General features: G+C 42.0%; 1 protein-coding gene across 3 annotated transcripts in view; it reads left to right on the top strand.

Annotated features, from left to right (window-relative positions):
* Positions 1-10,869, top strand: part of jupb (junction plakoglobin b) — a 123,623-nt gene extending 112,754 nt beyond the window's left edge. For all 3 annotated transcript variants that reach the window (XM_036565800.1, XM_036565798.1, XM_036565799.1), the window contains 6 exons: positions 74-193; positions 2,038-2,188; positions 2,792-2,913; positions 5,436-5,478; positions 7,284-7,436; positions 9,860-10,869. In XM_036565800.1, coding sequence (XP_036421693.1) covers positions 74-193; positions 2,038-2,188; positions 2,792-2,913; positions 5,436-5,478; positions 7,284-7,420 — 573 coding nt within the window. In that variant the 3' untranslated portion in view covers positions 7,421-7,436; positions 9,860-10,869. The remainder of the gene's footprint in view (positions 1-73; positions 194-2,037; positions 2,189-2,791; positions 2,914-5,435; positions 5,479-7,283; positions 7,437-9,859) is intronic.
* The last annotated feature ends 3,714 nt before the right edge of the window (positions 10,870-14,583 follow it).

Below are 14,583 nucleotides of genomic sequence, written 5' to 3'. Positions count from 1 at the left end.
TATTACTTTTGAAAACGACTGTATATTTGAGGGTGTAAAATAATAATAAGAGGGTTTGGTCTCTCTCTTTCAGGATGGAGTGCGTATGGAAGAGATTGTAGAAGGCTGTACTGGAGCTTTACACATCCTTGCCAGAGATCCAATTAACAGGGGAGAAATCGCCAGCATGCAGACAATTCCGCTATTCGTACAGGTACCACAGATCATTCTACTGTTTGTACAGGTACCACAGATCATTCCACTGTTCGTACAGGTACCACAGATCATTCCACTGTTAGTACAGGTACCACAGATCATTCCACTGTTAGTACAGGTACCACAGATCATTCCACTGTTCGTACAGGTACCACAGATCATTCTACTGTTAGTACAGGTACCACAGATCATTCTACTGTTAGTACAGGTACCACAGATCATTCTACTGTTCGTACAGGTACCACAGATCATTCTACTGTTCGTACAGGTACCACAGATCATTCCACTGTTCGTACAGGTACCACAGATCATTCCACTGTTCGTACAGGTACCACAGATCATTCCACTGTTAGTACAGGTACCACAGATCATTCCACTGTTAGTACAGGTACCACAGATCATTCTACTGTTCGTACAGGTACCACAGATCATTCTACTGTTCGTACAGGTACCACAGATCATTCCACTGTTCGTACAGGTACCACAGATCATTCCACTGTTAGTACAGGTACCACAGATCATTCCACTGTTCGTACAGGTACCACAGATCATTCTACTGTTAGTACAGGTACCACAGATCATTCCACTGTTAGTACAGGTACCACAGATCATTCCACTGTTCGTACAGGTACCACAGATCATTCCATTTTTCATAACGGTACCGCAGTTGATTTCACTGTTCGTACAGGTACTGCAGATCATTCCACTGTTCATACAGGTATCGCAGTTCATTCCACTGTTCGTACAAGTATCACAGGTCATTCCGCTCTTTGTACAGGTACCGCAGATCTTTTCCCTTTTCGTACAGGTACCACAGATCATTCTGCTGTTCGAACACGTCCCACAGATCATTCTGCAGATTGTACAGATACCAAAGATCATTCCATTGATCGTACATGTACTGCAGATCATTCTGCTGTTCATACAGGTACCACAGATCATTCCCCTGTTTGTACCGGTACCACAGATCATTCCATTTTTCATACAGGTATCGCAGTTCATTCCACTGTTTCTACAGGTACCACTGTTAATTCCACTGTTCATACAAGTAACGCAGATCATTCCTCTGTTCAGACAGGTACCACAGATCATTCCACTGTTCAGACAGGTACCACAGATCATCCCACTGTTCATATAGGTACCACAGATCATTCCACTGTTGGTACAAGTACCACAGATCATTCCACTCTTGGTACAAGTACCACAGATCATTCCACTGTTGGTACAAGTACCACAGATCATTCCACTGTTGGTACAAGTACCACAGATCATTCCACTGTTGGTACAAGTACCACAGATCATTCCACTGTTCGTACACGTACCACAGATCATTCCACTGTTCGTACACGTACCACAGATCATTCCACTGTTTGTACACGTACCACAGATCATTCCGCTGTTCGTACAAGTACCACAGATCATTCCATTGTTGGTACAGGTACCACAGATCATTCCACTGTTCGTACAAGTACCACAGATCATTCCACTGTTGGTACAGGTACCACAGATCATTCCACTGTTCGTACAAGTACCACAGATCATTCCACTGTTCGTACAGGTACTGCAGTTCTAAAATGACGTATAAGTTCATGAAAATTCTATGTGATTCATTCACAATACAAATCTTTCTGCTAATATGATCAGTTTCTCTCTCTCGTTTAGTGAAGTATTTTTGTTTTTTTCATGTTGTCAAAAGAAGAAACAACTCAACTGTTCAATTTTAATTAGTGAAAATGTCAATATGTCACAGTAAGAAATTGATCATACCTGCAGTGACACAGACAGCTCTGGGATACATTACACATATTAAAGCTTTTTAAAAACTCTCTCTCTGTCCTGTAGCTGCTGTACTCTTATGTGGAGAACGTAAAGCGTGTGTCTGCAGGGGTTCTGTGTGAGTTGGCTTTGGATAAGCAGTCTGCTGAGCTGATCGATGCTGAAGGAGCTTCAGCACCTCTGATGGAGCTCCTGCACTCTCCCAACGAGGGAATAGGTGAGAACCCTTCATTAACTTATTCAGTAACACCAACATGAACAGTACCAGTGACATGTTACAGTAATGTAATGTATGGTATGGCTAACATATTACAGCACTGCTAATGTTTAGTACCACTAACATATACAGTAATGCTAACATATACAACCCAGCTAGCACATACAGTACGGCTAAAATAGTACAGTCCAACTCACTGGACACACCTACTAAAACAGAGTGGTGATGCCCCTTCAGACTGGCTTTGAAAAGTCTGCAGTAACACATCATTGCAGCCATTAAGGCTTTCCCAAAATAACAACATTCTTAACTGACACAAAGACCTGATTTTTTTGACAAAACGTAACCTCCCCCCCCCCCAAAACAAAACTCAGATAAATCAATAACAGTATTGTACAAATGAGGTACAAATGAAGTTAAGGTCCTTATTTAAGCTGATAAATAAATAAATCAGTGAATGCAATTAGTGTGACAGACTTTTAGTCTAGTAAATTGTTATAATTGATTAGTCGACTTAGAGAGAACAGCTTTAAAATCCTGTGTTTTCAGTGAACCTGCTGTACCTGTAATTTTGTTAACATTTATACGTACCTGTTCTCCCAGCCACCTATGCCGCCGCCGTGCTTTTCCGGATCTCCGAGGATAAAAGCTCAGACTACAGGAAGCGTGTTTCAGTGGAGCTCACTCACTCACTGTTCAAACACGACCCGGCCGCATGGGAAATGGTGAGTGGAGCCAACACACACACCTGGGGGATCTCACCTGCACATACCTGAGGGGCATCACCTACCCACACCTGAAGGGTATCACCTACTCACACACCTGAGGAATCTCACCTACACACACACCCGAGGAGACTCACCTACACACACACCCAAGGAGTCTCACCTACACACACACCCGAGGAGTCTCACCTACACACACACCCGAGGAGACTCACCTACACACACACCCGAGGAGACTCACCAACACACACCCCCGAGGAGACTCACCTACACACACACCCGAGGAGACTCACCAACACACACCCCCGAGGAGACTCACCTACACACACACCCGAGGAGTCTCACCTACACACACCTGAGACCTCTCACCTACACACAGGGATCTCACCTACACACACCTGAAGAATCTCACCTACATAAACACACCTGATCTATACACACACAGGAAACTCATCTACACACACCTGAGGGATCTCACCTACTTACACCTGGGGGATCTTACCCACACACACCTGAGAAATATGACTTACACACACGTCTGAGAGATCTCAATAACACACACCTGAGGAATCACACCTTCACACACCTGAGTCTCACCTACTTAAGATATTTTGACCTAAATGTTTGTGCATAATTGCAAGAAATCAAAGACAAATATAAAAACTGTGAATAATTGATGTGTAAAATGTCGAAAATTGTAAAAATGAAGGAATCCCTTTCATTAATGAGTGTGTCCAAACTTTTGACTTGCACTGTATGAGGTGTTAGTTGGAGGACTTCATGGTTTAATAAAAGCAGAGAGTGTTAAAGCTGGTTTAGATGTTTTCGTTATGAAAATATCTTGGTGTTATGAACTGAAAGGGTTGTTGTTTGTATGTGTTTTTCACTAAATCCCTTTTTTGCCCATCTTGAAAGGTGAATTTAAATAAAGTTATATTATTATTCTATTATTATCATATTTTTTGCTTAGAACTTGATAAAAGCACAGCAGGCAGACTGTGGCTTTCACTGCATTGCTGTGTCCCTGAGAATAACTCAGTGTTTCTGTTCCTACAACATGTAGTTTCATCACTCTCTGAGCGTTTGTCCCAGTTTCGGGGGTGAGAGCAGCTGTATGGTCTCTGCAGCTTCTCAGACAGAAGTCCTTTCCATTCGCCCTGTTCTCGTATAAATGTAGGGACTATTAATATTGATTTGTCAGTTAATATGAGGCACGCTGTGAAAAGAGAGAGAAGAGCTGAGTTTACGCTAAAGTTCTTTAAGTTTTTCAGGCTAAAGCAGATTTTACTACCTCTGATAATGCTAAGCGAATGGGTTGATGGAACGATAATGTGGTTTATCATAAAGAGAATGTAGATTGTAAATATAAAAAGAAAGTGAAGAGAATCAAAGGGTGTTTTCACACCTGAGAGTCTGAGCCAAGGTTCATGTTTTTGTGTGGTCGTGTGGTCAGTTCAGCGGGCAGCCTTTTCCATTTGAATGGAGAAAAATGTTGACTTTCAACTTTTTCGTCAGACCAAATTACAGTTAAATATTTCGTCTCCTCGTCTCTAAACTGCTGTAGGCTGAGTGGTGGAGCTAAACTGCTGTAGGCTGAATGGGAGGGGCTAAACTGCTGTAGGCTGAATGGGTGGAGCTAAACTGCTGTAGGCTGAATGGTGGGGCTAAACTGCTGTAGCTGAATGGAGGGGCTAAGCTGCTGTAGGCTGAATAGGAGGGGCTAAAATGAATGGGTGGAGCTAAATTGCTGTAGGCTGAATGGGAGGGGCTAAGCTGAATGGGTGGAGCTAAACTGCTGTAGCTGAATGGGTGGAGCTAAACTGCTGTATGCTGAATGGATGGGGCTAAACTGCTGTAGGCTGAATGGGAGGGGCTAAGCTGAATGGGTGGAGCTAAACTGCTGTAGGCTGAATGGGCAGGGCTAAATTGAATGGGTGGAGCCAAACTGCTGTAGGCTGAATGGGTGGAGCTAAACTGCTGTAGGCTGAATGGGTGGGGCTAAATTGAATGGGTGGAGCTAAACTGCTGTAGCTGAATGGTGGGGCTAAACTGCTGTAGCTGAATGGTGGGGCTGAACTGCTGTAGCTGAATGGTGGAGCTAAACTGCTGTAGCTGAATGGTGGGGCTAAACTGCTGTAGCTGAATGGTGGAGCTAAACTGCTGTAGCTGAATGGTGGGGCTAAACTGCTGTAGCTGAATGGTGGGGCTAAACTGCTGTAGCTGAATGGGTGGGGCTAATCTGCTGTAGGCTGTATGGGTGGGGCTAATCTGCTGTAGGCTGAGTGGGTGGAGCTAATCTGCTGTAACTCTTTTAGGTTAATCTGACGAGACATTTTTTACAGTGTATATGTTTACATATTACATCAAGGTTCTAGGGAGCTTTAAGAGGAATAGCCAGTCTCTTTTATCTGCAGTTGATGTTTTGCTTCTCCTAAAGGGTGAGGAGTAGTGAGTAGTGGAGTAGTGAACTGCAGGGTGCATATCTGAGTGATCGTGTCCTCATTTCCTCTCTTTCCCTCCAGGCTCACAGCACAATGCCGCTCGACGCAGGATACATGCCAGACGGTAAGAGCCGCAGCGCCCACCTACAAACACTGGAACACCCATTACAGTGTTTTACTCCCTGCTATCTTACTGGCACTGTACTTTACATTAACCATGTCCGTCTGCAGTCAGACTCTCACACACAATGTACTTCACATAAACAAGATATCAGATCATAACTGCATTTTCAGAGTACCAATACCCACAACACTCGCTTCTGTCCTGATAAAGGATCATTTGATCAGATTTAAAATGAAGATACTGGAACACAAATTCATTTCTAAAGGTATCAGACAGTGAAGAGCATATTTTCATACATTTACTAATGTATCTGATAAACACATTTACACACAATTATTTTTGTATGGAACATTTCTATGTGTAATATTTCCTCATACATTTAAAATAAGTGCATTTTAAACTATATTTGGTTAATATGGCAAAATATTCTTAAATACATTGTGTTTGAATGTGTTTCAGCATCAACTGCAGAGTGTTTTACATGTATTTCTTAACAATAGAAATACATGTTCTGACCATATATTAAGTATATGAAGCAGTGCTGTATGTTGTCGGTGTGATGCTGAGACTCTGAGTGTTCCCCTCTCTGGTTTCGGGTCCTGCTGTGTGGTTAATGGAGTTGGCCCGAGTCCCCTGTACACGATCAGATGGATCTGCTCGGTGGCCTCGGGGCTGAGAGCGTTTGTAGAGCTCTTAATATGAATCTCCTAAGGTCATATTTCCATGTCATTTACATTTACATTAACCAACCATCTATCATCATCTTCACTGTCACTCTCTCTCTCTCTCTCTCTCTCTCTCTCTCTCTGCTCCTTACTCTCTCGTGATACAATCTTTTCATCCTCAGCACTTTTTTTCTCATTTTCAGCTGTTCTCTCCTCTGTTTGCTGAAGCTCTGTTAACTGAACAGTGTTCACTTTTCATTCAATTCACATTAAACTGACAGTTATATTACCCATATGGAGAAATATATGGACATATATTATTATACATTGGAAATACATGTCAAATGCATATCATTCGATGCTGAAATATATTCCAAACACTAAAATGTGTTTCAGATTATTTTGCCATATTAACCAAATATATTTAAAATACATTTATTTTAAAGTTTATGTGGAAATATTACACATAGACAAAAATAACTGGGTGTAAATGTGTTTATAATATCCATCTGAAAATGTATGAAAATATCCAGAATCCTGTCTGATGCTCTTCACTGTCTGATACCTTTAGAAATGAGTTTGTGGCTCCCGAGTGGCGCAACCGTCTAAGCGTTGGCCCTCTCATCAGGAGATCGCGTGTTCGATCCCTGGTGATGCTACAGCCGTCCGTAACCGGGAGTCCGAGAGAGCACAACTGGCCTCGCTCTCTCTGGGTGGGTAGGATGGCCCCTCCCTCTCCCCCCATCACTCAGCGCGATGCTAGTCAGCGCAGGCGTCTGTTAGCTGACGTAACAGATCTGGCGGTTGGCGCTTTCCTCCGAGCGCGTTCGGCTGTCCAGTGACGCTGCGTGAGCGGCAGTTCGAAAAGAAGCGGTAGTGCTTCACAGGTCTCGGAGGAAGCCTGTGTTAGCCTTCACCCTCCTAGCGTTGATGGTATCGTGTGATTGGGGGAGTCCTAACTAGCGGGTGGAATTGGAGACGACTAAATTGGGGAGAAAATTGGGGAAAAATCCAAAAAAAAAAAAAGAAATGAGTTTGTATTTCCGTATACGGGGATGGTGAACATACTTAGCGTGAAGCTAAAAGCAGACTGATAACTGAAATCCTCATTACTTCATCATTCCTTTTCTCTGTGTGTAGATCTGGACGCTGCGTATCCTCCGTATGGTTACCCTGATTTGCCCATAGATGGCCTCCCTCTGGACCCAGAGATACATGAGCAGTTCATGCCGGAGATGAGCTTTGACCCCCGACAGGTCTACCCAGAGCCGCTTTAACGCCACACTGATGCAGGTTAGCACAGATCTTAACCTCACACACACACACACACACACACACACACACACACACACTCACACACACACTCACACTCACACTCACACACACACACACACACACACTCACACTCACACTCACACACACACACACACACACACACTCACACTCTCACACACACACACACACACACACACACTCACACACACACACTCACACACACACACTCACACACACACACACACTCTCTCACACACACACACACACACACACACACTCACACACACACACACACTCACACACTCACACACACACACTCACACACACACACACACACACACACACACACACACTCACACACACACACACACACACACACACACTCACACACAAACACACACACTCTCACACACACACACACTCTCACACACACACACACACACACACACACTCACACACACACACTCACACACACACACTCACACACACTCACACACACACACACTCACACACAAACACTCACACACACACACACACTCTCACACACACACACTCTCACACACACACACACACACACACTATTTATATCATTTACACAGAAATGATGTTAACATTAATCAAAATATTCTTTTCAGAAAGGCGCAGTACGTGTAGAAATGCCTTATGAAAAGCATTCATCTCATTTCAGATAAAAGGATTATGTTACTCTCACTAACAGAAGTTCAGAGCTACTTGGTTTAGAGTTTATCACTGTGTTCTTTACTCTCTCCGGCTGCTGATGGAGGAAAGAAGTAAATCACTGATCACGAAGCTTCCTCCTGGAGATCTTCCTCCCCTCAGAGCTTATTTCCAACTTACTCAGGGCTTTAAGTGCGATTTGTAACCCTCTGGACTCTGAGGTCATTCTCTCTCGATCTGTTCATCTCTTCTTAAACTCTCTTCATATAACATGATCCTCATATGTTTCATATCTAAATGCTCCGTTTTCTTCATCACTACTTTCCAAAACCGCTGCAGCAGCTTCAGCAGCTGTAAACTCTCTGCACGCCGTTTCACACGAGTCTCCGATGTGGACTGAATAAAGAATGAAGGGTTTCCGGCGTGATGGTCAGTCCTTAGTGATTTCCTGAGTGTCCATTGGTCAGTTTCACACAGAATGTAGACGGACACACCAATCCACCAGTTCCACACGGTGAGAGGCAGATGAGGTGTATCTCAGCCCCTCTTCATAGGCTCATAACTCCGGATGTGAGTCTCGTATGATCTCGTGATAAGATGGAATGGAAAGGGCGACTCTACAGATTCAGGAAGTGTCTGAACTGGATTTCTGAGCTGGATCATCACAAAGGGTTAATATTGAGAAATAATACAGAAACTCAGTGCAGTCACTGTTTTTTCTATTATTTCTCCTCATTAATAATACATCACACTATAGTAAATTATTTTCAGTCCTCTTTGTGATCAGTGTGGAGGCCTTTCCTGACAAAATCCATCCATCCATCCATCGTCTAAACCGCTTATCCTTCTTGGTTGTGGTGGGGTGCTGGAGCCTATCCCAGCTGTCATTGGGCAGAAGGCAGGATACACCCTGGACAGGTCGCCAGTCCATCCTGACAAAATCTCATTTACATTTTTTAAGTCTTGAGCACATAGAAAATGATTATTTGAAGAGTTTGCTGTTGTAAGTTTACTCATTTTTGGTGTAATATTCATTTGTTATTGTTTTAGTGTGTTTGATTATTTGTTATTAGCTTTAGGCCCGAAACATACTTCACACAATGACGCAAATGCAGACGCTTCGAGTTACACAGACAGGGTTTCGCGCGTAGTTGCGCTAAAAAATGTGACACATTTCACGAAGTATTTCATAATGCAACACAAGTGCAAGCTGCATCCTGAATTTTACAGCAGGGGGCGCTATAATCACAGCCAGACCTGTCCAAGTCAGCGTGTTCACAGCAGATGAACAGCTGAATCTCAGACTGACATAATCATAAAAATGTGATCCATTATGACCCAGGTGAGGTAAAGCAGCTCACTCTCCTCTACTGCCCACGTTTAGTTGGAGCAGTCGGGGGCTGGAGGTTATGGAACCAGCCTTGCGACTGGAAGGTCGCCGGTTTGATCCCCTGAGCCGACAGTACGTGACTGAACCTTGAGCAAGACACCTAAACCCCAACTGCTCCCCAGGCGCTGTGGATAGGGCTGCCCACCGCTCTGGGCAAGTGTGCTCACTGCCCCCTAGTGTGTGTTCAGTAGTGTGCATGTATGTGAGTGTTTCACTGCACAGATGGGTTAAAATGCTGAGGGACTAATAAGGGTCACTTAACTTTGCTGTTCAGGCTGTTGGAATAACAGGAGATCCTCTCTGATGTGTCAAGAATCTGAATCTGAATGAATTATTGCCTTGTCTGTCTTTTCTTTATTCTCTCATTATTCAGGTGCAGTGGGTGAGCTGGAGGATGATTGACAGGTGTGGAGGCGGGGCCCGTGGTCAGGCGACCCAACAGCGTCATGTTTCCATGAAACAGGGTTCGGCCCGTGAAGAGACGGAGGCGTAAAATCCTCCTTAACTTCAGTTCACTACCAGTCTGTGTTTGTGTGACATGAACTCAAAAGGCTTTTTTTATTTGTGCTACTAAAAGAGAAAAGCCTAGAACCGTGTTGATGGGAACCGCATGTAACCATAACGTTTAAATTTTGTACTTCGTATTATTGCTTGACAGACGACGAGTCTTAGAAATGTAGCATAGTTATCCATTTAGCACCGGTACAGCTCTTAAGCTTCACTCTGAGTTCTCTTAGTGTGGTTCTCTGGGTTCTCTGGGTTCTCTGGGTTGAGCGCTGACAGTGCAGAAAAGATCAGACAGTGTTCTATGTAACATACACAACAGTAAACTTCATTATCTGGATATTCAAGGAAAAACCGTGTAATTCACTCTTTATTTCTGTGTCACTAATGATGTAAATAGTTTTTTAGTTGCTAAAAGAGATTTACAAGACTGTCCTTCAATAATAGTTAAAAACAATCAATAAAACAAAATAAGTTCATCTGAAGTTGCCAACATGGAGATAATTTGGTGGTTAATAAGAAAGATCATCTGTTCTGAAGTGTTAGTTATGATAAACGTGACTTGCTGAGCCTCTAATCAGAGTTTCCTTCTCCTCATATTTACATGATATTTTTTTATTCTTCTTTATTGTGATAAACTGTAAACCACCGTCTCTCCTCCCTCACTTCAGGAGTCATGGAGAACGTGCAAAGCGAGTAAGCAAGCCTGTGATTGGATGAGGCTTTAATGTTAACGATCGTAGGATGTCATCGCTGTCAGGACCAAACGTATCTCCATATTTGACGCTTTTTAACCTAGTTTGAAAATGAAATTCTAAATTGTGTAAAAATTAAATTAATTCATATTAAAGTTTTGTTCTCCTCTCCTGTAAAGTTTCATTTTGGAGTTGCGAAGTTTCTTTCCAGCATCGATTATGTGCTAAATGCTTTAACAGCTGAGGCTCAACAAATGACATGCGACGAAGCTTTAGCTTTCAAAAGTTGAACTTATGGCTAAGAAGGTTTACGCCAAAGAGATTTACCTTGTGATGATAATCATGAAGCTAATCGTGCTAATTTTGTCACACTGTTTGAAACGTTGGTCAGTGCTGTAATCTCAGATAAAAGACACACATATTCAGTCCTAGAAGCTCCAGAACTGAACAGATCATCTTCATACTTCGGTATTTGACACAGTGGAAGTCGTCATTGCAGGAAAAAGACATCCCGAACGTTCGTCTGGTGGAGCAGTTTTCATTTTAAGGTTAGCAAGCTTTTCAGTAACACTGTATTTGGATGATCTACTGTAGATGCTTTTTACATGCTCAGTCTGTAACATTCAGCTAAACATCTATTTAATGCAAGTGAACTTGACGTTGAGTGTGAAAGATTCTATTAAATCAACTCTAAAGCTCAAAGCAAGACATACCCTGCTCCTAATCCTGACCCTAAACTTAACGTTTCTGATAATCAACTATCACTAGAAGGTTTGTTAATTATTTTAACTATCTGTAGATCATCTATGAAGGCCCATCCAAATAAAGTGTGACTAGCTTTTCTTATAGCCCTACACTCTCAGAAATAAAGGTCCTAAACTGTCCCTGGGTCAGTTCCCCTCTTGTCACTGGGGTGGAACCCTCAAGGCTCCATCTCAGTACCTTTAGTCAGGGATCATAACTGAACCATAATCCACTGAAATGATATGTTCTAAGCTGTACTGACTCCACACACCCCGTCTCGTCTCCAGGCTTTTATTTTACTGTTCTGTTTAAAACATTCGGTTATGAAAAGGTACAAATACGAACTTTTCACCTGGAAAAACTTATTTAAGGTTCACAATCAGACCTTAAAACCACTGTTGGAGCTTTGAGGGAACATTTACACTGTTTGTACCTTGATGAAGGAAAAATGGACCTGAACAGAACCTTTATTTCTCACAGTGCACCTGCAGGACTGCGAAGTTAAAGATCTCAACACGTTACCCAAGAAAGTCGCTAAAGTTAGCTGCTAATGTTTACTAGAATATAGTCAAAAAAAGTCTCCGTCAGATTCATGACGTGTTCTTAAACTACAGAAATGTTCTCACCTTTGTGCTCTTGAGTGTGTGTAGACTGTGGTGAACAGCATTCTCACAAAAGTTCAGCTAAATCAGTGCACAGGCTCCTTCAGATCACTGTTATACAACAGTTAGCTCCGGCCACGCGAGCTGATTGGTTGAGAGGCGTTCTAACTGTGCTGATATTTCACCATAACATCACAGGTTTTTCACAAACACTGTATCACTCCGCTGAGACGCCGTTGCTAAGCAACCACTTTGACAGCTGTAGGAGACGCTCAAGACATTTGAACGTTTTTACTTCTTACTTTGCCACAAACAGAAAACGGACACTTTTAAGATCACATTTGACCGACAGCTGATTTGGTCAGACTCTGACGATGAGACGACACTAAATTCCCAAACTGTCAGTTGGTCTGTGTGGAGCTGGAGAACGAACTGCCGGCTGTGCAGCGAGTGGGCGGAGCTCGTTACTCTGACGTAGCAACGAGCTGCTCGTTAAGGAACTATAATTTGGTGAAGGAACTGCGAACATTAAAACATATTAAACGCCGCGTTCACGGCCCAGTTTATTAATTTATTACTTTATTTATTTAACTGTTGTATTAAAGCAGTAGAACACTCGAGGAGTGTGTTATCGCCAATAACATCACGGCTGTGATGATCTACGGTGACCAAATCACAGCCGTGATGTTATTTCACGATAACACACTCCCTCTGTGTTCTATTGCTTAAATAAACAGTTTAATAAAACAAAATGAAAAACAAATCTGACACCACAGAACTGATGTTCTGTCCAAAGTGTATGGATAAAACCATATTAGGCTAGATTTCCAATATCCCACCTTGATGTGTCCTTATACCCCCAAAACACCTATATTGATCTGTAGCACCTACCTCAGTCTACAACCTGGACATTCACAACAGTGGACAAATCAAAGTTTGCCTTTTTAAAAATGTGAAAATGTAAAGATTAGTCAGCCAAAAGACGATGAACTGATGTTAACTTGACTAACAAACTGTACAGCATTGACTGCTTTTCATTTAACATTAGCAGCTAATGTTAGCTGAGAGTCTTAACTCACGTTTGTACTCATGCAGGTAACTCTGGAAGAAAAGCTTGTAGACCTTGTTCTTCTCTCCTTCACCACAACATGTTTAGTGGTAAAAGGAGGTAATACCTTAACGAGGATGTAGCTCCTCTACATTCTCGCTCCTAAACGCCGCCACTACTGTAACGTTTTCCCTACTGTGTCGATCCACAAGGTCAGTTCGACTTTCAGCTCTCGTTCACATCCCAGCATTTAAAAATATAATCACTGTATAAAAGTGCTTACATAACGTTTGTGCTCCTGAATATTCGCCCTCAGTAACATCTTATATTTTTCACAGTCAGAGTTTTTATAACATTGTATAACGTTTGCATTAAATGGTCATTCATGTCTGGATGGACATTAACACCACTGTACTGCGTCCCGTATTTCTGTGGTCAGCCCAAATGTAAGCACATTAACAGTTTTTTATGAGTATTAATGTGGTGTAATGTTACAGTGTTGAGGTTGGGTGACCGTTTGGGCAGTGATTGAAAAGGTTTTAATGCTGGACAGTGTCATCGTTCTGGGTCAAAAATCTGCAGTAGCTTTTTGTGAATGCTGCCTTTCATAAAGTTAGGTTGGATTTTTCTCCTTAATTAAACGTGTAAGATGTAAACAGAGCGGTTCAGAGCGGTTTGGTGTGTCAGAACTGTTTACAGTGGTGGTGATAGGAACCAGACGTCCACCTCTAAAAGCTCCCTCACAGAAAGTTCCTACATGAAATGGTTATGAATTCACTGCCTGATGACTGAGACACTGTTTTATGATAGTTTAGAGAAGATTTAGGTCTAAAACGTAAAGATATCAGAGCCAGTAAGTTTCTCTAGAATTAACGATTTCACATAAAACCACTCTGAATGAATTTGTTTACATCTCAATCACTGAAATAAATTTTGAATAAAATTTTTAAGCAAAATATGGATATTGGTTGTTAAGTGTTGCTGAACCCCAATACGAAGTTTCAGCTGAGGCATGAACAAACTAATTTGAATTTGAACTCATGGCTGACTTCACTGACTTGTTTATTTTATTGTTATTATTTTTTATTTCCAGATTAATTAGTTAAGTTTTTTATATGCTGAATTGGTTTTGAACTGATGTAGTTGAGTCCAAGCCTGGTGACTGGACTGGATATGCTTATAGCAAGAAATGATACTACATGCATAAATCTAACATCAAAAATATGAAAGATTTCTCCATTATTTCTGAAAAATGGTCCCAGTCTTCGACTTAAATCCCCTCTTTATGCTCCGCCCACAAACGTATACTTTCATAGCTATTTTTGTGATGTACAAACTTTAAAGTAGTAAACCTAATGAGAAACTGTAGAACTGACTCAGTTTATATCACAATACCTACATTTAGAGTCAGTTATTCATTCAGCCTAATGAGAAACTGTAGAACTGACTCAGTTTATATCACAATACCTACATTTAGAGTCAGTTATTCATTTAGCCTAATGAG

Source organism: Colossoma macropomum, unplaced genomic scaffold, assembly GCF_904425465.1.
Source record: "Colossoma macropomum unplaced genomic scaffold, Colossoma_macropomum, whole genome shotgun sequence".
Classification (NCBI taxonomy): Eukaryota; Metazoa; Chordata; class Actinopteri; order Characiformes; family Serrasalmidae; genus Colossoma; species Colossoma macropomum.
Note: the sequence above shows the minus strand (reverse complement) of the source record. Positions and strands in the feature narration are given on the sequence as shown.